This window comes from Apostichopus japonicus, chromosome 2 (genome assembly GCF_037975245.1).
Source record: "Apostichopus japonicus isolate 1M-3 chromosome 2, ASM3797524v1, whole genome shotgun sequence".
NCBI classification, from domain to species: Eukaryota; Metazoa; Echinodermata; class Holothuroidea; order Aspidochirotida; family Stichopodidae; genus Apostichopus; species Apostichopus japonicus.
In genome coordinates this window covers 20193868-20217118 of record NC_092562.1, presented here as the reverse complement: position 1 = coordinate 20217118, position 23251 = coordinate 20193868, and the positions used below count along the sequence as shown (strand labels likewise).

General features: G+C 36.4%; 1 protein-coding gene across 1 annotated transcript in view; it reads left to right on the top strand.

Moving 5' to 3' along the window:
- Window positions 1-23251, top strand: part of LOC139979429 (xanthine dehydrogenase/oxidase-like) — a 44070-nt gene that overhangs the window by 5414 nt on the left and 15405 nt on the right. The window contains exons 3-18 of the mRNA XM_071990209.1: window positions 1637-1694; window positions 2207-2303; window positions 3399-3507; window positions 4192-4380; window positions 11836-11904; window positions 13346-13426; window positions 13620-13761; window positions 14244-14411; window positions 15009-15085; window positions 16041-16137; window positions 17482-17588; window positions 18354-18538; window positions 19053-19215; window positions 22142-22231; window positions 22574-22670; window positions 22942-23002. Coding sequence (XP_071846310.1) covers window positions 1637-1694; window positions 2207-2303; window positions 3399-3507; window positions 4192-4380; window positions 11836-11904; window positions 13346-13426; window positions 13620-13761; window positions 14244-14411; window positions 15009-15085; window positions 16041-16137; window positions 17482-17588; window positions 18354-18538; window positions 19053-19215; window positions 22142-22231; window positions 22574-22670; window positions 22942-23002 — 1790 coding nt within the window. The remainder of the gene's footprint in view (window positions 1-1636; window positions 1695-2206; window positions 2304-3398; window positions 3508-4191; window positions 4381-11835; window positions 11905-13345; window positions 13427-13619; window positions 13762-14243; window positions 14412-15008; window positions 15086-16040; window positions 16138-17481; window positions 17589-18353; window positions 18539-19052; window positions 19216-22141; window positions 22232-22573; window positions 22671-22941; window positions 23003-23251) is intronic.

Sequence of the window (23251 nt, the reverse complement as noted above, 5' to 3'; positions counted from 1 at the left end):
TGTGTATCAAAGGTACTAATTTAGGTGCAATATAATAACATGTAGTGAATTTACCTGGTACAGTTGGAAAAGGAAGAGAATGAGTGGGGGAGGGGGAGGGGTGGTGTTGGTAGGGAGGTGGAGAAACAAGTTCACACTTATTATTGTTGGGACTCGACCGAGAGGGAAAGGGATGAAATGGATAAGCCCGTCAGTTAAGATCGGTGACAACAATCAAGGCAACATTCAGAGATTAGCATAATTACCGTCTTCGTTTTATTTAGTAAGGGAGGAAAAACAGCCTCTGAAATAAATGTACATGAGAATAGGCTAAAAACAGATACAACAATATAGCATGATATTAATACTTTAAATACTCAATCTGAAATAGTACCATACTTGACATTCAATCTATGAAATGTCAATAACATTAACACAAGTACAATTTTAGTATGAATACGTACCTGGAAATTGAATCGATTCAAATATGAATATCAACAAGAGCATCAAAATAACCTTCTCATGTTACAACTAAAAGAATCATTAAATATGAATGATAATACTATGGTAATATGTCACAACATGAATCCATATTACATGTACCAACTCATAGTTCATGGGACTTTCCCTTTGTTCCCTTTTACCAAAGTTCAATATGACAACAAGTCAATAACCTTTTTATGCTTAACTATTACCGAGGGAACACTATCTCTTAATATCATACAAATGGTACAATAAACATTCAAAATAAACATAACACTTTAATAACAAACAAAACATAGGTTATTATTGTTTCAATTCAAGGAATGATAACATATATTCCTGTCATTATCTTAACTGTGTGTTCAAGTAATTTACATTCCGACACCAGTTAAATAAATTAGATAACATTTGAAAATCATGATTCTTAACAACTTGTGATACATTAAACCACCAAAGGTACTCACCAACTCAACAAGATCATTTAAAAGTGGCAGATTCTGAACCTGAGATGACAGTGGCCTATAGTTCAAAGATTGAGGACACAAACTACATACCAAACAAATATATATATATACACACAAATAATATACAAGTACCAATGCACCAGCAATTAAACAAGAAGAAACTAGATAGCTGACTTAATAGATACACTGATTACACATTTAAGTATAATATGAAACAATGTGCAGTACATATTCTTCAAAGGAGTTAACTCCCACCACTACTATACATCAAATCAAAACAAGAACAAACTTAATAATCAGTTAACTCTTAAAACTCCATCACATCTATATATGATCATCATGTAATCCACACATGGAACCATGCGATCGGTATATACAACCTAACAAATCCTTTGTTCTCATCTAATCTGCTCGCTGGGATGCATCATACAGCGCAGTGATACGATTCACATTACTACGTGCAACTGACGGAACTTAATTATTTAATGAGCATATAAACCTACCATTATTTAAGGTGAATGTTAAATTTCAGTCGTTATTTACAATACCCTACATTAACTGCGGTACAATACTATTGTATTGAGTGAAGTGGGCGTCTAGCAATTGGTCAATATAAGTGTTATCCCCTGAGGATATAGAATTAGTACCAATCTCTGCATATTCAAAACTTCACCTCACCATAATTATATTTCCAATTTTTCTTGTGACAGATTATAGAAGAGAATCCAGACCCTGCCATGACCCTTTTGACATATCTTAGATTAAACTGTATCCTTTATTATATTAATTTGGTTCCTGTATATCCAAAAAAAGCATCAGGAGACTATATTTTGAACTTGGCTTGTTTGTGAGTGTGTGTGTAATCTGTGTATCTGATGACTAAGCTTAAATAAGGTACTCAATATCTCAGTAACTGATAATAAGTTTGAGACTTTGAGTTGATTGGCCTTGGTGCAATGATAATCCAGAGATGGTCCCTATATTCAGTTTGATGTAGATGAAATGCAATTTAATTATTGGATGGGCCAGCTACGGGTGGCGGGCGTGGGGTGGGGGTTGAGGGATCAGAAGTGGCCAAAGCCAGGGATATGCATGTGCCAGTAAAATGATTGCAGGTCCTGGTCTAATGTTTGATTGAAGAGTATAAAGAACAAAATTGTGGGGGGGGAAGGGGGAATGGGTGGAGGAGGAGGCAGGTTGAAGAAAGTGAAGGTGCATGTGTGTAAAGGGGATAGTCACATTGTGGGATGCCTCTATTTCTTGACCTGCCAGCTTTGCAGTAAGATTGACAGGAACAAAACTGGGCTGTTCAGAGGGAGGCTGTGGAGCCTGCACTGTGATGGTATCAAAGATGGACTTGCAAACATCTGAAGTAAGGTAATTAGCATCTGTTATCTGGTCAGCAAACATGATTTTATCTTAGTTATAAGGACTGCAACCTCTCTATGAAGAATATATCCATCTAGTTAAAAGTAGAAGTGGAAAGCAGGACCTACATTCATAATATATCACTCATATTTGAAAATGCAGAAGTGAACGTATAGAATTAAAAAATTCTCGAAGACCAAAGATGCATGGGGAAACCTCCTTATACTCCCCAGATGCTATGTTTCACTGCTTTGAACTTGATTTGATTTGATTTGATTTATTTTGTTTTTTCACGTGCAAATATACAAGGTGAAAGGAAGTCTTCTATAAAGCATACAATAGCTTAACAATGTAGAAGACTCCCTGAAGAAAGAAAAGAGAAGAAAAAAATTAAAGATCAAATTAAGCGTTTCGACAATAAATCAATTATATGATATTTTAATTAATATGATGCAATTATTTCTTTAATATAACATTTTCTAAATGTCCTACACGATAATTTATTTTTAATAATGTCAGTAATAGAATTCCAGGTTTTTATTGCTCGATTTCTGAGGCTTAACATTCCTGTTGAGGTATTCGTGTTGTGATAATGCGCATGATTTGCATGTCTTGTGTTGTGGTGATGTATATCCGAATTACTGATTAAATAATTATGAAATGCATTAGGTAGGAGTCCATTCCAAGCCTTATAAGTGAAGGTGGCAAGATTTACATGTATTATGTCATTAATTTTCAATACATTCAGATCCTTGAATAGAAGGTTGGTGTGATCACGTGGTGCAGCATGTGATATGTGGCGGACAGCTTTCTTTTGTAATATAATAAGTGGCTTAAGATTAGTATCACGTGTACCAGACCAAATTATCGAGCAATAAGAAAAATGTGGGACCACTAAAGTTTGATAAAGTGTCTTTAATATGTGTTGTGGCAGGTAGTGTTTCAATTTCGATAATATTCCTATATTCTTTGCAACTTAACCACACACCCCCACCCCCACCCCCCATCCCTCTTTATCTAGTTTATCGTATTAATGGTCCTGGTCAACTTAAATCTCAAACTATATATACCCACAAATAAATTTTACTTATTTAATTATTCCAGTCACATAGCTGTCAATGCCTGCCTCTTCCCAATCTGTGCTGTGCATGGGAAATCTGTCACAACAGTAGAAGGTCTCGGAAATGTAAAAGACAAGTTGCACCCAGTTCAGGTATTTAAAGAACTTCTTTATACATCAGGGGGGGGGAGGGAGTATTTTAGGGAAATCATATAGTCATAAAGTATTAACCATCATTAAAAAATAATGGTAACCTTGGAAATGTTGATAGGAAGAGGGAGAGTAGGGGAGATGGTGCAGATGTATAGTACAGGTCATTAAGTGAATCAGTTTTATACAACCAGTTAGAGGTCGGATGTGGTGTTAAAAGTGGTCTTCCAGACGAACAAATTTTTTATCATTTATTTTTCCTTCCCATGATGATACCACAAATGGAACATAATGGCCAGAGAGTCTCATTTTGTTTTGTTTGATTTCATTTTTTCAAATTATTAATTTATAAATAGTGAATGGACAAAAAGAGTGAGACAGTAAAGGCTGTAATCCAAGGAGATACAAGAAATGTGATAAAGAGTACACCATTTGTGGTGGTTGCATGGATTGTGGAGTTAGTGTGGGTGAAAACCTAACCACAAACAAGTAAAGGGCATCCACTTTCCAATGTGCATGCTCCCGTACTGTTGCTAAAACTGTACAGAAATCATGAATGGCAATTTGGGGATAACCACCTCTTGTCTGCACTAGATGAGTGCAATTATTCACTTTATTGTTTCACAGTATGACCTTTTTTGTAAAAATTTCATGTGCATGAATACATATCTGTTCCCATTTTGGCAGGAAAGGATTGCCAAGGCGCATGGATCCCAGTGTGGATTTTGCACCCCTGGTATGGTTATGTCCATGTACGCACTACTGAGAAACAAGCCAGTACCCGAGATTGACGATGTGGTTACCGCATTAGAAGGAAACCTATGTCGATGCACCGGTTATCGACCCATCATTGAAGGTTACAAAACCTTCACCAAGGTAAATTAGTGCCTTTTTAAAAATATTCTGTAATGAAGAAAGAATGGAAGTTATTTGGAAGAGGGCGGGGGTGGGGTAGGGGTTGTTGTTGGGGATTATTGACTGAACTAGTAAAGCAATGGAAACTTAAAGGAAAGAATAATTCATCATGTAATATGGCTGCTGTTGGCATACATATACAAATATATATTTAAATTGAAATTGTAGTGAGTTGGAAAATCCAAAACAGTGAAACTCTTCCAGCCTCTACCAGATTCGAGCCGGGGACTCCTGCTTTGTACACGGACTCCCTAACAACTAGGCTATGTTTGCTGATTGTATGTCCTGAGGTTCGAAACCAGGAAGGAAGGTTGTAATTCCACTGTGGGCATTTGCCACCAGTATCAAACTATGCTAGTTCTGTTTTGGTGACATATTTTGCCTTTATACTCTAGAGATCAAACATGATGCTAACCAACTCCAAATCATTTGTGATTCCTAAAGCCTGATCTTGAAAGAGATACTGATATATATTTATACATATAATACATGAATTGTAGAATATGAGACTTCAACAAGAAAAGTAAGAAATTATACAAAGCTGTATGTTCCAATATTTCGCCGGTTAAGGCTTTATCAAGGAATGAGATGCAAACTACCGACTCTGTGTATATAAGTAAACACTTTACAGCCAAATCCCCTGAGCTGAAATGCACCAGCAAACAACCTGTATTCGGAGCGCACAGACGGACAGGCAAAAAAAAAAGGATTAAATATCCAATTGACGTACAGCACAGCCATTCATTAAGTTATTACTGGCTTTAATGGTAATTAAGGGCTTTGATTATTTTTCTTTCACTGATATTGGGTAAGTTGCGATGTAGGATTTGCCAATTGATGTTTTCTCCAGATTTTGGATTTATATTGTGAGTTTGTAAATGAGTGTATATGGTCTGTTTATTCATACGTAGATGTTCTTTTATTCTCGTTCCAATGGTACACCCTGTTTCGCTGATGTATATTGACGAGCAAAGATGGCATTTAATCTTGTAGACACAGTTTTTTGCGAAACAGATATTCTTCTTTATAGCGATTTTGCAAGTGTCACAGTTGGGTGGGCAACCCTGTTTGTCACGTGGCCCGGAAAACAAACTCACTGATGGATTACCTGTCATGAAGTGTGTTCTCAGATTTGTAATCCCCGATCTGCTGATTGTTGCCAGGGTCTGCCGTTTTATGTTCTCGTTCACAAATGGTACTTTGAGGTAAATTCTTTGATCTTCCGATGGTCTAGTAGGGATGTTTATTGTGTGTTTCATGGTTGACGAATTTTTAAGGCTATCCGTTTCTTATGAAGTTTGTTTTTACTTGTTTAAGAGATAGTTTTGTTGAGGGTTTGTCTGTGGACCTGGATATGGCTCTTCTTGTTTCTCCTGTCAAGATAGCCCGTTTGGCAGAGGTGGGACCATGGCTGTCCCAGTGCAAAATGCAACCAATGTGTAAAGGTTTGGTATATAGTTGTGTTGTGAATGAGTTGTTTGTACGATTGAGCGTTACAACTGTGTCCAGGAATGGCAATCGGTAATCCACAGGCATTTTAGGGTAAATCTAAGATCCGTGTTCAAGCTGTTGGCGACAGATAGAATGTTATCACTGTTTATATCTGCCAAACAAGTCCAAACAAGGAAAAATGTCAACCGTGAAGTCCAAACAAGGTCATCGATGTAGCGTTTTAGCATGACGTTATTTCCAAATTGGTGGCGAAGCTGGATGTCTGACTGATGCATGTAGATGATGGCTAAACTAGGGGCTAAGTTGTTTCCCATGGCTAAACCATTTTTTGTGTGTAGGGCTTGTTATCGATGAGAACGACGTCACTTGTTAAGCATAGTCTAACAAGCAATTCAAAGTCGTCATCTCGTAGACTGGACAAATCACAATCTGCTTTGTGGTTGCTAAAGAATTGTCTGGCAACCGTGTATATATTGTCCCTTGATGTCGTCAAGGGACCGAAGGAAATCGTCGCAGTTTCGAAGATGGGCTGGGACTTTGTCTAGCAGTTGGGTGAGGGAATACGCTTAACTTTTAGACAGTTTGGTAGCAGGTGTGTCTGTTGCCAAGTGAATAGGGCGACATTTCAGATGGGCCTCCTTGCGTTCCTTGGGTAAACCGTACACAGCACATGGCATGGGTTCACAGCAGTATGTTACTTTTCAGTTTTTCAAGAGATCTGGATCGATTATTTGGTATTTATCAATGATTTTGTGGAGCCTACCGTTTAACTTAATTTGTTCTGTCTTGGGGAGGTTCAGCCTTTTCTTCTCCTTATAATTGCCTGTTTCAATGGTACTTTTAGTAACCATATTGGTGTCATTATCGTTGTCAATGGCAACTAGACGTTTAGTATTGTCGGATGATACAATGGTTACGTTATCAGGAGGCCGACGATACTTGTGACGTTTGGCGTTGAGTATAGCAGTACCAGATTTTACACATTGATTGATTATACGTGTGATGCCACCTTTAAGCTTGTTGATTGCATGTTCCGGGACATTTTCTTTCTTCAATTGATCGACTGCTGATTGTAAGCTAGCTCTAGCTGTTACACATGCTAGAGGTAGAAACTTGAGATCAGCGGTAGTTTGCATCTCATTCCTTGATAAAGCCTTAACCGGCGAAATATTGGAACATACAGCTTTGTATAATTTCTTACTGTGCTTGTTGAAGTCTCATATTCTACAATTCATCATATACACCAAGCATGTCAACATCCGCTCTTTCATATAATACATATATATACAGTTACATTGCTATTGTTCTGGCTCATGGCTTTCACGGCAATCTTCAGGCACGGTGGTTTCCGGGCGCTGTGATCTTCTATTGATCGTGTTTTCTTTCATGCGGAGGATTTCATACTTTTCTTCCATGCAGAGGATTCAAGCGCCAGACTGGCATTGTTGTGTGTCTGATTCCTTGAGTATATCCCATCTGATGGAATAATGGACTCTGTTCCTCCTCAGTTCCCAGATTTACTTTGAAAGTTCTGTTTCTTTATCATATTTTATGTTTCTGAAGGATTTGGTGTGGTTGTTGTACCAATTTGCTTCTGCACCAAAAATGCTTGTCATTTGAGTCTGAGGAAGTGGGCACCAACATTGGTTTTCACATTCTTGTTCAATGGGGGGGGGGGGGGGTTGAACCATGTTATTTTTCTGCTTTAATTTCTCCTATTATGTCTGGGTCGCTCTATTGTGTCATCCTTGTTTGATGAATAATTTTGCTCGCCCTTCCTGTCTCAGTTTTAGTAGGATTTATGAGTCTGCATTTCAGGTCGTTGGGAAACTTTTCTGCTTATTATGTCGCTTATGTTGAGCTTATCTGCTATGCTGTTGAAATCGGTGTGTTAGGAGTTCGGGACTTGTATTATAATAAGTCCCCCCGGTTCAATTTATCGGCCCTAGAAATAGCCTGTCTAATTAAATGAAGGGGTCTCCGACATTCAAGAAATAACCAGTAAAAATGGATACCTGGTGTTCATAATCACGTGGTTCGAAATCAAAAGTGTTTGAGTCTATGATATTGCCTGTAAACAATAGAATTCTTGAGACTATGTGGGTGAAAACTATTAAAGTGTTAATATATATGAATATCAGTGGGCTTATAATAGACCAAAGTGGTTAAGGAATTGCTATTTAACTTGACCAGAAAATCTAGAAATGATATTTGGTGTTTTGAAACTTCTACAGAAAATTTGATGCTTTCATGAAAAGAATTTGCATGGTCAAAGAATTCTGCACCATGTGGCCAGACAAAAAATATATCATCAATGTATCTATAATAATGTGATGGCTTAAGAGGAGAAGTGGATAGCATTTCCTGTTCCAATTCGTGCATAAATATGTTGGCGTAACATGGTGCCATCTTAGTGCCCATAGCGGTGTACCATTGATTTGAAGATAATATTTCCCATTAAAAGAGAAATAATTAATAATAATTAAGGAATTAATTGGTAATGCCTGAATAGTGTTAAGAATTCTCAAAAAATGCGTAGTTTCTTGTATATAAGAAGGAATATGGTTTAATAAAGGGTTGAGTATGGAGTCCATGTATCCTGAAAGATGCTCAGTAAGAGTACCAATTCCGGAAATAATAGGTCGGCAAGGAGGGAATAGCTTGAGTGTCCTCGCTAGTTTACATATGTCAGAACGGCGGATATTCTCAGTGTCAGAAGGGGTCACTCCGGTTAGTGCTTGTTGAGCGTCTGCTATTAATTTAGGAAGTTTGTGGACTTTAGGTAAAGTATAGAACGTACCCAATGGTGGGTGCTTAGGTGTGAGTTCTACTAACTTGGTTGCTATGTGTTCCGGTACTGATTGACATAACTCGTCAATTTTGGGGTGGAAGAGTCTGGAAGGGTGCTCCGGTAATACCTTGTTAAAATCAGAGTTACTAAGTTGCTCCTCTGCCTCCAAGATGTAGTTGGAAGTGTTAAGAATGGTGGTGGCACCTCCTTTATCCGCTTGTTGTATAACAACATCCCGTTTATTCTGAAGTTTCTTAATAGCCATGGACTGAGTAGGGTTTTATCTCTAAAATATATTTGTCAAGATAAGTTTTGGCTTTGCTGGCAAATGAATCTATAAATCTGTTGCGTCCTTCTGGTGGTGTCCAACTGGATTTTTAGCTGGGACCATGTAGTGTTGGTTGGGTGTTCTTCCTGTTGGTGTCTGCAATCGGGTCGGAAGTATTCTCTTCGAAAAATTCTCTAAGTCTCATATGGCGAACAAAATTATCTAAGTCAAAGCATAGACCAACTGGATCTAGTTTACGGGAGGAACAGAAAGATAGACCATTGTTTTAAACCTCTTGTTCGTCTTTGGTAAGAACACAGTCCGATAGATTTAAGACGTTATCTGTGGTAACGTTTCAGCCCGATGAGAAAATGGCTTAGGAAACTTACTGGTGATATATGGATGGCCTCTGCTTTGCAGATGGTGAAGTAGCGGGTCCTGTGCTGTTAATTGTTCAAGTTTACGCCGTTTTCTATTAAACAATTCTTAAGTCCCCTTAGTTAGGTACTGTCCAGAGTGGTATAAGAACCTTCTTATTTGTGGCAGTGTCTGGAACCAGGTTCTGTAAGCTTTCTTTGGTATGTATTAGTTCCTTCGATACTCTGTTCTGTTAAGTCTATATGCAAACTTTAGTGCATGGTTTCGTAGCTGGTGGAGGCTCGAGAGCATATGGCGTCAGATACACTATCTAAGCGTTTGTCTCCACTGTGTAGAGGGTTGCGGATCCGGAGTCCTTTAGGTACAATGTGTTTGCATTGTGAAAGAAACACTATATCTGATGGAGTCCTAGCTAACTTATTGAGAAGATCAGTTCGTGCTGCCATCTAGCGCGGAGGGATTCGCGATGTATATGATGGTATATTGTAGCACCCCCAACGGGGTTTTAACTAGCCGAGCGGCTGTGGGTTCGATAGGGCCGCAGTCGGCCACCATATGTCAGGATCAATGTCGGGCAATTACAAGTTAACACAACCTGAACCAATAAAACACGAACAAATAAATTGAATTTTGTGCTACCAATACATTTAATACAAAACCGATGCCCACCTTGGGCAGGTGTCTTCAAACCAAGTTAAATAATACTTGAGGTCATCGCAGTGACCTCCAATAAATATGTAGCAAGGTGATAAATTAATATTTCACAAGCATTTAATTAATAACATTGCAAATCCACATTAATCTCAGCTTATATTATCTATAAATAATAATGAAACGTACCTGCGAAGTCTGTGGCCAAACGTATAATTACGAGTCCTAAATCTACAATATGTAGGCGTTGCCTCAGGGAAAATTCAACCCGAATAAAACCCACCCCGAGCCACAAATACGAGAATAACCCCGCAGGGTGCAGCGATAATATCGTCTGACGCAAACACCGTGTTCTTAACCTTTTAATGAGTTTAGAGTGATAATTGAAAGGGATTCAGACTAACGGGGAAATACACCCACATTATTATAAGAAAAAGGACTCTGACTTGCCTAAACTATAAAAGAACATTTAACTTACTTAACGAACTGGCCAACGGACCTCACTAGGCAGCGGCAAACACAGAACACACTCTTGGAAACCAAATTGCAAGTGCCCTAACTTAATACAAATACTGATTCGAAACCTTGGATCTTCTCGTGGCTCGAACATTCCACATAGCTACGAAGGAACCAAACTATTGTCACGAGAGCTGGACAGCTGAAAGGGTGACAGAAACAAAGGAATAAAATAGCATGTGAAACTACAACAATTCACTATACATATAAAAGATATTAGATAAAACAGACCCCCAGAGAACAATAAAACAATACACACAAACAGGACAACTACTCCAGCAGTGATGCAACCTATGTACGGAAGCGTTTATGTGACCCTCCTCCGGGCATCACAATATCCATACCTTAGAGATTGTTTGTTAATTAGAGTAAATAGAAAGACTTTCATTAACCAAAACCATAACATAGATATAACACATATTGTTATCCTTCTTATATTACAGCTTGAATTGACAGTGCATATATGTCACGTCAACTAAATATAGTTAGAAATTAAGTAATATTAAACCACATCTTTGTGGTATCCAGCTTTAATCTGTAGATCTGAGTAATAATTAAGCAATATTTGAAGAGTTTGAACATTGTTTTCTGATATCTAGTTGAGATTCTGCTTTTGAATAAATTGTTCAGGGAAAAAGTGAACTCTAGTGGTGTATTTCTGCCACCTGCTCTTTCTTGGAATAGTTTATGTCAAAGATACTGACAATATGACTTCTAAAAATAAAAAATAAATTACAAGTTCACTTCAAAATATTTGCTGTCAATATACACTTAATCAATAGCAAAATTTTATTGAACCATTTTCTATTCAAGAAATCTAACATCCTGCCTAGTCAAGCATGACATGGCTTATTAACAATGGGATGCTTTGTAAAACTATTTGCAACGTTACCGATGGTTACCAAATTTAAATTTTGACATTTCGCGACACTTTTATTCCAAAACTAAACCCGGTGATAAAGTCCCTGACGTGACGTTTGGTTATTCACACCTCTTTTCAGAAGAGATTAATTAAATAAATCAATTAACACTATAACAAAGAAAGTTGCAATCAGAAAGTGTCAGGCAATCGCTGCATTTCTGGCTGAAAATGTAAGTCTATCTATTTAAAACAGGTGGGAAAAAAGGTAAAGGTTTTGACTTGTATACCAGCTTGTCAAACTTTGAAATTGTTGGATACAGTTTGATTTGAATGAAATCACCAACTATTGATTTTAGCAACTGACATCTAGGACACTCATCCAAACTTTTCTTTTTCTTCTTCTTGTAAGAATGGTTCTATGGGTTAACTTGTTTATAGATGCTTTAATTTTGTCACCTAAATTTTTAAGGTATTTATCCAATTTTTGTGATTCCCTAGAGTGGTTGCTGCGGTGGACAGAATGGTAACGGTTGTTGTCAAAACGGTTTTGAAAATAATGCCCAAGGGGTAAGTGAATACTCTCCATAATTGTCTGAATTTCACCTTACTTTTCGAAACAGTTTAGATGCTTTTGCCTGATATTTTGATCCTGTGTGACATGGCAGGATTGACATTTTAATCATATATACATAGTGATGATGGATAAAATCTCCTTTAAATCTATTCTTATCTTGCTATTAATATTTGGGACCCTCTAGAACTAGTAGACAAAGTTGGAAGCATGTTTGGTTTTTCAATAATGATGAAATGGTGTTAGTTTTTACTTTGTCTATCATTTTGGTTGAGTGATGTAAAATTGATAGCTTTCATATCAAACAGTGTACTAGTGCCTATTGAATAATATACAAATAATGAATGGTTTCCATTCGTGCAATAGTGCAAATATTTCATGAGTTGAAAGATGTAATTTGTTCCATTCGTTGAAAGATGAAATTTGTTCCATTCAACTCGGCTGCGCCTCGTTGAATGGAACAAATTACATCTTTCAACTCATGAAATATTTGCACTATTGCACGAATGGAAACCATTCATTATTTGTTTTAGACAACACCTTCAAATTTGGATATAATTGGATGTAAAATGCACTCATGCAACAGATTGTTTTGAACAGACAGGTTTCTCTGCTCTCTTACCATGGACAAAAAAGTGCTATCAAAAAAGTATAACACATGGTTCTATTTTATAGAGTGGAATAGAGCGGATTTTGCATGCAATCAACGAGCAATTGACAGAATACAATTAGGTGTTGTATAATATAGTCTGGTTGGTTGGTAAAATATTGTTGGAAAAGGTTCTTGAAATTTGTTTGTTGGCTAGTATGTAATTAAAAACTTCTGGAAAAGTACTTTTGAAAAAACTTGAGGCAAGTTTTGGCGCGCTAAAATTTGGGACCAAAATTGATGGCCTATAAAGTGGCAGCATTTGTCTCTTTGATGCACAAATATATTAATGAATGGTAATCAGTTCTTTTTGAGATCTCCAAGGAGGTGTGAGGTGTCCAAATTACACATTGCAGAAGAAAATGATGTCACAAAGATGTAGAAATTGTGAATCTGAATAACTTCACGTTACCAGGCGATCGAGCCTGTGTTTATATTCAAGTTAGTTGCAGGATACTCTTGTATCCTAAGTTGGATAGTTACGTACCATAATTTTTTCCAAAACTTGCCAGTGAGTTTTTCACCACTGTACAAATGCAATGCAATACATTTTCATTCCTACTATGCATATGTTCCAATTGAATATGTTTTATAACCTTATTCATAGTTAAGATCTAATGCCATTGTTCCTGTGGCCATGTTGGTCGGTGAATGTACCATTATGTTGCCAGATACCTTAAGTTTCTTACTTTTACAGTTGAACATGTGCTGCACCATAAGATCACAACAAGTTCTAAACAAAAACTATTTTGGCATATTGATAATATATACCATTTTTATCAAACCAGATTTCCACAAAACTCTACGAACCGGAGAATTTCATCCCTTACGATCCATCTCAGGAACCAATTTTCCCTCCGGAACTTAAGGTTTGCTATTTTGACTATAATTTTGTAACCAGCTTTCATTTTTATGGCAAAGCAAATTTTTTTTGTCTTCCTTTACAAATGTCTAATTGCCAACATAAATCCTTATTTGAGAGAATGACATTTGTGTAAAATTTGATTCTAACAGCTTGACTATATGATATATATATTTAATATTCAAATTTTGACCCAGCAGATTTCAAATCAAGTACTTCATGGATCAGTAAGGTTTGTTGGAAAAAAGACAAAATGGTTTCGACCAATCACAATGGAGGAGTTACTGGAGCTAAAATCTGTGTATTCAGAGTCTCAAATTCTTGTTGGCAACACTGAAGTTGGTGAGTTAACAGATTAAAAATTCATAACGCTGTTCTTAAGTGTGTGGAAATATCAGATAGGACACTGATACAAGTTTAATATTGATTTGAGTGGATGTGGGGTGGGGGAGGGGGTGGGGAAAGAGTCAGATGATTGTAAAGTGTTGTTGTTTTACCCTCTGTGACAGAATGCCTGGTTGAAAAATCATTGCTTTGATGATTATTGTGAAAATAAAAATGTGCTCGACACTATTTTCCAATTGCTTCACCGTGTAGTGATTAAAGAAGTACTTAATTACCCCCAAATAAATATTGCATTGATATATGTAAAATTCAATGAAGAAATTAATTTTAGAATATTTCCTCATGTATAAAAAATTATTGGTTTTGGACTAATTAAGTCATCTTTTAGACAAAATTTTGTGCAATGCGAAACTTTAACTTTACTATGAAAATAATTAATCCAGATAACGTTCATTCTTTTTGTTTTTAAATTTGGACAGGTATTGATTCAAAATTCAAGAACAAAAAGTTCCCTGTGTTGATCATGGTGGATTCCATTCCTGAGTTGAAGTCGTGCATGCTGAACGACGACGGTTTAGAAGTCGGAGCTTCAGTTACGCTCACCTCCCTTGATGAACAGTTGAAGAAAATTATTAGAGATTTACCAGGTATGCCAATATGGATAGGAGAATGTCACCAAAGTCAGCCAGTTATTGAGAGCTTCTCTACCTGTATCAAGCCCTCCAGTCCTCCCATTTGTAAAAGAAATACCGTCTACTAATAGTGAGTGATGTTTGCAGAAAGTGATATTAGTGTGGACTGGAGATTTTCCGTACTTAGCATTCATCTTGTTACCCCCTGCCAAGTCATGCAACCCCCTTACTAGTCCACCCTATCCTATATCTTACAGTTCATGCACCCCCTTTCTATCTTATTCCATCTACGTCCTAAATCTTAAATCAGAACATTGAAAAGCCAACAAACACCAAGCAAGCTGCAATAGGTCCATAATACAGAATACAAACAGTGTTAGCAATATTTAGCTGTTTACAGTTTGCTCTGTCATGATAGGATGCCTATGTATAATATATACGGACAAAGTGATACACCTACTACATTTTCTCTCCTTCCCCTCCCCTTTCTCTCCTTCCCCTCCCCTTTCTCTCCTTCCCCCTCACCATATCCTTCCCCAGTTCCAGTTATTTCTATTAAATGTCCATCGATACTACATTTGTATTGTGATCTGTCCGTCTTTGTTTTACTAGAATATCAAACAAAATCTTTCAAAGCCTTGGTTGAGATGCTGCGGTGGTTTGCAGGAGGTCAAGTGAGGAATGTTGCAGTAAGTACTTATATATGATACAAAACATTCCTTTAAAGCCTCCTTACAACGATACTCATTCTTTCTCCCACAAATTTTCCTATGTGTAATCCTAAAACCTGTCAGTAATATCATGTTTACATGTGAATTGGTGCAGGTTTTCAATTTTTCAGGAGCTCCCCCCCCCCCACTCTCCCTCCACCTCCCACAGAAATAAGCTCAGTTAAATGGTATAAACTAATAAACTAAAACTAATAATGGTAAAAAAAATAACAGAGTAATGAGACATGGCAATAAAATTGTAATTAACATTGAATTTGTACATAATAAGCAGACAATGCATCCTAGAGTTGAGTTTCTTCATTATTATAACTGCATGCTCATGCCAGGAAAGCGGTTTATCTATCACCACCCCTAGATACTTTGAATTATCCACCCTTTCAACATTATTTCCCTTAATAATATCTTCAATTGAAACATTTGTGGATTTCCAAAAATTAATCAACATTTCTTTTGTCTTTTTAACATTAAGTTTTTAAAAAGATTCGCCTACAATAGCTCACAAAATCGTTGACTTGATCCACGTACACAGTATCATCATCATTTGATATCAAACATAGCAATGCAGTATCATTTGCAAATTTGACCAATGAGCATGCTTTATTTGACTTTGCATTCGATGTGTACAGAGTGAGTAAGAATGGTGCAACCATACCTTGTGGTGCGCCAGTGTTTGACGTGATGACATCAGATATGGTGTTAGATGTTCTGATATTAACATATATATTTGCATCTATTGCTAAGATAATTAAAAAGCCACGGAATAAAAACACAACGTTCATTCATTCATATCAGCAAGATTCTTCGGCATTATCATTCATTGATCAGCGATATACCCTACCGTGGATATGATGACATTCATGCATTGACTCGGTCAGATATTTACATAGATATGTCAAATATTATCTTATTGTAGGCTGTTGGAGGAAACATTGTCACTGGCAGCCCCATATCTGATCTGAATCCGGTGTTCATGGCGGCTGGTTGTACACTGCGTCTAACTTCAACAACAGGTTTGTGGATCTTTATTCTTTTTGCTGCATATATAAGGTTTGCTGGTATGTTGCTAATGTCATTCAGTTTATATTAACTAGTAGGTGACCAAACAACCCGACTTCTGTTACCTTAGATGCAGTTCTGGAACTTTTAGGCCTTCCCTCTTGTGTTTGTGTTCTGAATGTTAAAGTTGTATGGAAGTCTACTCTAACTGTTCATTAATGTATGTCAGTTGTGTAAGGGAGAATCACACACACACATATCACTCCTCACACCCCCTCCCCCACACTTAACACTCCGCTGATTTACTAATAGATGACTGAATCATTGTGCTTTAAGCATTTAACACATAGATTGAAACATAAATCCAGTTAGTTCCTTATTTAACGTTTTTGAAATTGTATTCATGTTATGATACTTTTAAATCGAGCAAGATATTAGATGTAATGATTAATGAATCAAGATTGGTATGGAGAGGGGGGGGACTTACACCTTCTAAAAGCATATTAGATATAGTCAACTATTTAAAAATGAGCAAGTAAAAAGAAACATATTGGTCTAACTTCCATCTTGATCACTCGTTCCATTACTACAGATAAGAACATAAAATTTGAAAATTGGTTCATCTTAATTGGATGAGTTCATCAAGAAATAACTTACAATCACTTTGAAGATCACTTGAGTGAAATTAAAAATATATATATATATATACATATATATATATATGCACCACTGGTGGAAAATTGTTTAACATCGATTTCTGGTTGAATTTGTTGAAACTCTCTGTTATGAGGGTGCTGTGGTCAAGTGGTTAAGGCAGTGGACTTGTGATCTAAGGATTACAGGTTTGAGTCCTGGCCAGATCATTGCGTTGTGTCCTTGGGCACTTTGTCTCCATTGCCTCTCTTCACCCAGGTATAAATGGGGATTTGCGAGGTAACTTGTAAATCTAGTTGCGTGTGGCGGTTTGTGGCTGCACCCTATTTGAATTCCCCTGGGGAAACGTGGTTGTGGTGCCCCAGGAGGGATTGATTGGATTGTGCACACTTTGGTGTGTACTAGGTGTGACAAGTTACCAATGACCAGGGTTATGTTGTAAAGTCGTATGAGAGGGTCTTGGCCCTGAACAAGACTGTAAACCTAAAATAATAAAATAATAATAATGTTCTGTGTCAGGCTATATTTAACCCAAAGAAGGAGAAACTTTGTGTTATATATTTGATTGGGATGAGGATGTGTAGGGGAAGCACAAGGGGACAAACATTCTGTGGGCAGTAAGGAGAATGGAGTAGTAACATCTCTTTAACGGTTTGAGCAGGACGTTTGCATTTTACTGCATTTTATTCTTTTCTATTCTTTAGGTGAACGCTGTGTACCGTTCAATCCTAGCTTTTACCCAGGATACCGAACCACAATCTTGGAGAAGGGGGAAGTTTTAAGATCCATTTTTATTCCTTTCACCGCAGAAGTAAGTTTACCTTTCTGATTCACAAACACAAAATAAACAGAACAAAAGACTAAAACTTGAAAATTTCCAGTTTGGAGAAGCAGTCTTATGAATTGTGTACTGTGTTCTATTTATTTGGTGTGTAAGGAATTTTAATGATTTAGTTCTCTTGTTTTAACTGGGTTTTTTCTTCTTATTATGGCTGCTATATTTCTGTCATACTATTTTTTTTTTGACGGGTGATTGATGATGCAGTTGGATGGACATATTTTTATTATTAAACTACATTTATTGCTAACTATGTGCTTATTATGTAATTGTTTTTTCACTTTTAAAAGTTTGTTCATTGCCAATTTTTTTCTCTTTTTACCTTTTCTTTTATAACTCTCTAGTGTTTTTATAATTGCTTTGTGAGTTTCTATTTGTTCACACGGTACCTCCCCCCCCCCCCTCGATCCTCCAATGATAATCACAGCATTAATTTTCATGCAGGCATGGTGCTATTTTAATCAGTCTAGTCTAGTCATTTGTTTGGTGCTCTTAGCTCTGCAGATATTGTTATGTGTTGTACTGTTATCTTTGCCCAAACCATCCACTTTTGTTGATTAAGTTGAAGTTATTTTAGCTTTTTCGTTTCTACGATTTTAAAACGTTTAAAGTTTTTAAAATATTTTTACTCTTTTCAACACAACTGTATACACATAGCTTTGAATAATAACACTAACACCAGGTTTGGATTATATAGATTAAATTGTCCCCCTATTTCGTCTGATATTTCTATCTTAGAATGAACATGTTTCCAGTTTCAAGCAAGCCAAGAGGAGAGAGGACGACATAGCCATCGTTAATTCTGGGATGAGGGTACGCTTCAAACCCCAGACGGATCAGGTGGAAGAGATTTATTTAGCGTTCGGTGGGATGGCTGCGACGACTGTCATGGCTTACAAAACCATGCAAAAACTTCAAACTAGGTAAAGAAGAAAGTTTGCCTTTGAGATGAACTACTTTGCGCTATACTTCTTTATTTCTTCTTTACTAGACTTTTTCCATCTCTCCAGTTTTTAAATTAGGAGGCAGAAAATTTATTGTGAATGTATGATGAGATATGTCTGTAGAAGAGCAAAGTGTGTGATTGGCTAGGATGTTTAAAATCTGAAATGGTATCAGTGACATCGTGATGCAAGTCCTTTGTCTAGCATTTAGTATCCTATCTGACAATGAGTTGGTGATGATTCCCTGTTTAATCAGTTTTCTGTTGGAGGTCCTGTCAATTTCCCCTCCACCCCTCCTTCATCCCCCCCTCCTCATCCCCTTTTCCTCTAATCATATTGACAACAATGCTATTCAAGCAAGTGTGGGCTGGGGAAAGTCAAGGTCTTATTGTGAATGTCAATGTTTCTCTTAAGAATTCCAGCAATTTTATTTTAATTGCTTTTTCCTTCATCTGTAGTTGCTAATTTTTCAAGCTTCTGTTGTTGTCTGCAGGAAGTGGGATGAGTCACTGTTAGAGGATGCCTGTACCTCATTACAAGATGAATTACCCCTCACCCCTGGGTCACCTGGGGGACAGGAAGTTTACAGACAGTCATTAGTTCTTAGTTTCTTCTTCAAATTTTTCTTATCCGTTGCTGACCAATTACACAAAGAGGTAAGATATATACTATATTTAATTTACATGTATAGAGAGAGAGAGATGTAATTTTCAGAACTATCAAATCATGCTTCAAGTTTTGACACTGAGACCGACTTACCATTATGCAGAAACTTTGTTTATGTATAGTACCATTGAAATGTCAGATCTATTTACTATGAGCATAATAATAAAATTCACAATTTTTATCCTGACATTCACAAAGATTATTTAGAGTTCAAGTCTACTCTTAATAAATTTATCTCTATAAGATGAAACCAGCTGCTAATGTAATATTACAGAAACCATTCCTTGTCAAAGTTGTCTCTTTTCCCCGCCACACTATTTAAGATTACATTAATAGGTCTATAGGCTAGTCTGAATAAATTTATCCCTATAAAATGAAACCGTCTGCTAATCTAATATTAGAGAAACCATTCCTTGTAAAAGTTGCTTCTTTTTCCCAGCAACACTATTTAAGATTACATTAATAGGTCTATTGGCTACTCTGAATAAATTTATCCCTATAAAATGAAACCGTCTGCTAATCTAATATTAGAGAAACCATTCCTTGTCAAAGTTGCTTCTTTTTGCCAGCAACACTATTTAAAATTACATTAATAGGTCTATAGGCTACTCTGAATAAATTTATCCCTATGAGATGAAACCAGCTGCTAATCTAATATTACAGAAACCATTCCTTGTCAAAGTTGCCTCTTTTCCCCGCCACACTATTTAAGATTACATTAATAGGTCTATAGGCTAGTCTGAATAAATTTATCCCTATAGATGAAACCAACTGCTAATCTAATATTACAGAAACCATTGCTTGTAAATATTGCTTCTTTTTCCCGCCACACTATTTAAGATTACATTAATAGGTCTATAGGCTAGTCTGAATAAATTTATCCCTATGAGAAGAAACCAGCTGCTAATGTAATATTACAGAAACCATTCCTTGTAAAAGTTGCTTCTTTTTCCTGCCACTCTATTTAAGATTACATTAATAGGTCTATAGGCTAGTCTGAATAAATTTATCCCTATAAAATGAAACCGTCTGCTAATCTAATATTAGAGAAACCATTCCTTGTAAAAGTTGCTTCTTTTTCCCAGCAACACTATTTAAGATTACATTAATAGGTCTATTGGCTACTCTGAATAAATTTATCCCTATAAAATGAAACCGTCTGCTAATCTAATATTAGAGAAACCATTCCTTGTAAAAGTTGCTTCTTTTTCCCAGCAACACTATTTAAGATTACATTAATAGGTCTATTGGCTACTCTGAATAAATTTATCCCTATAAAATGAAACCGTCTGCTAATCTAATATTAGAGAAACCATTCCTTGTAAAAGTTGCTTCTTTTTCCCAGCAACACTATTTAAGATTACATTAATAGGTCTATTGGCTACTCTGAATAAATTTATCCCTATGAGATGAAACCGTCTGCTAATCTAATATTACAGAAACCATTCCTTGTCAAAGTTGCCTCTTTTCCCCGCCACACTATTTAAGATTACATTAATAGGTCTATAGGCTAGTCTGAATAAATTTATCCCTATAGATGAAACCAACTGCTAATCTAATATTACAGAAACCATTGCTTGTAAATATTGCTTCTTTTTCCCAGCCACACTATTTAAGATTACATTAATAGGTCTATAGGCTAGTCTGAATAAATTTATCCCTATGAGAAGAAACCAGCTGCTAATGTAATATTACAGAAACCATTCCTTGTCAAAGTTGCCTCTTTTCCCAGCCACACTATTTAAGATTACATTAATAGGTCTATAGGCTAGTCTGAATAAATTTATCCCTATGAGAAGAAACCAGCTGCTAATGTAATATTACAGAAACCATTCCTTGTAAAAGTTGCTTCTATTTCCTGCCACTCTATTTAAGGTTACATTAATAGGTCTATAGGCTAGTCTGAATAAATTTATCCCTGTAAAATGAAACCGTCTGCTAATCTAATATTAGAGAAACCATTCCTTGTAAAAGTTGCTTCTTTTTCCCAGCAACACTATTTAAGATTACATTAATAGGTCTATTGGCTACTCTGAATAAATTTATCCCTATAAAATGAAACCGTCTGCTAATCTAATATTAGAGAAACCATTCCTTGTAAAAGTTGCTTCTTTTTCCCAGCAACACTATTTAAGATTACATTAATAGGTCTATTGGCTACTCTGAATAAATTTATCCCTATAAAATGAAACCGTCTGCTAATCTAATATTAGAGAAACCATTCCTTGTAAAAGTTGCTTCTTTTTCCCAGCAACACTATTTAAGATTACATTAATAGGTCTATTGGCTACTCTGAATAAATTTATCCCTATAAAATGAAACCGTCTGCTAATCTAATATTAGAGAAACCATTCCTTGTCAAAGTTGCTTCTTTTTCCCAGCAACACTATTTAAGATTACATTAATAGGTCTATTGGCTACTCTGAATAAATTTATCCCTATAAAATGAAACCGTCTGCTAATCTAATATTAGAGAAACCATTCCTTGTCAAAGTTGCTTCTTTTTCCCAGCAACACTATTTAAGATTACATTAATAGGTCTATAGGCTAGTCTGAATAAATTTATCCCTATGAGATGAAACCAGCTGCTAATCTAATATTAGAGAAACCATTCCTTGTCAAAGTTGCCTCTTTTCCCAGCCACACTATTTAAGATTACATTAATAGGTCTATAGGCTAGTCTGAATAAATTTATCCCTATAAGATGAAACCAGCTGCTAATCTAATATTAGAGAAACCATTCCTTGTCAAAGTTGCCTCTTTTCCCAGCCACACTATTTAAGATTACATTAATAGGTCTATAGGCTAGTCTGAATAAATTTATCCCATGAGAAGAAACCAGCTGCTAATGTAATATTAGAGAAACCATTCCTTGTCAAAGTTGCTTCTTTATCCCACCACACTATTTTTCATCAGATGGTTGGGACCGTCAAAATGGCGGACAGATACCGTAGTGCCGTAGAAGATTTTCGTTCCGCAAATTATGAAGGAATCCAATTCTTTCAGGTATTGTAACTCTTTCTTTCTTTCTTGGATGTTTAAGAAATGGAGATTTTATGGAAATAATTGTGAACTGATGTGCATTTTTCTTGTTCCTATAATCGAATGGCACAGACATTTACTTTGATGTGGTTTTCTTTGTATTTTAAAATTTCACACCATAATTTATAGATTTAGAATTAGACAAAACAATCTTGGCATTAGAAAAACTCATATTAGAATAGTTAAAGGTGCAATCTGCATGGCGATAGAGCAATTGTATTTCATCAAATAATCACCCTTTATTAAAACAAGGCAGGGGAACTGCCTACATTAAATGAACTTTCTCTTCAAAATTGCTGGTTTCAGGAAGTACCTAGTGGTCAACTTGATTCAGATGGTGTTGGCAGACCGATGGCTCACCAATCTGCTTTGCAGCATGCCACCGGTGAAGCTGTGTATGTGGGATGACATGCCACAGATGGCAGGTAATTATAGTATGTGGATCACATGCCATAGATGACAGGTTATTATTGTATGTGGATCACATGCCACAGATGGCAGGTAATTATCGTATATGTGGATGATATGCCACAGTTGGCAGGTAATTATTGTATGTGGATCACATGCCATAGATGACAGGTTATTATTATATGTGGATGACAAGCTGCAGGTGGCAGGTAATTATTGTATGTGGATGACATGCCACAGATGACAGGTAATTATTGTGTATGTGGATGACATGCCACAGATACCAGGTAATTATTGTATATGTGGATCACATGCCACAGATGACAGGTAATTATTGTATGTGGATCACATGCCACAGATGACAGGTAATTATTGTATGTGGATTATATGCCACAGATGGCAGATGATTATTGTATATGTGGATGACATGCCACAGATGACATTTAATTATTGTATATGTGGATGACATGCCACAGATACCAGGTAATTATTGTATATGTGGATGACATGCCACAGTTGGCAGGTAATGATTGAATGTGGATGACATGCCACAGATGGCAAGTAATTATTGTATAT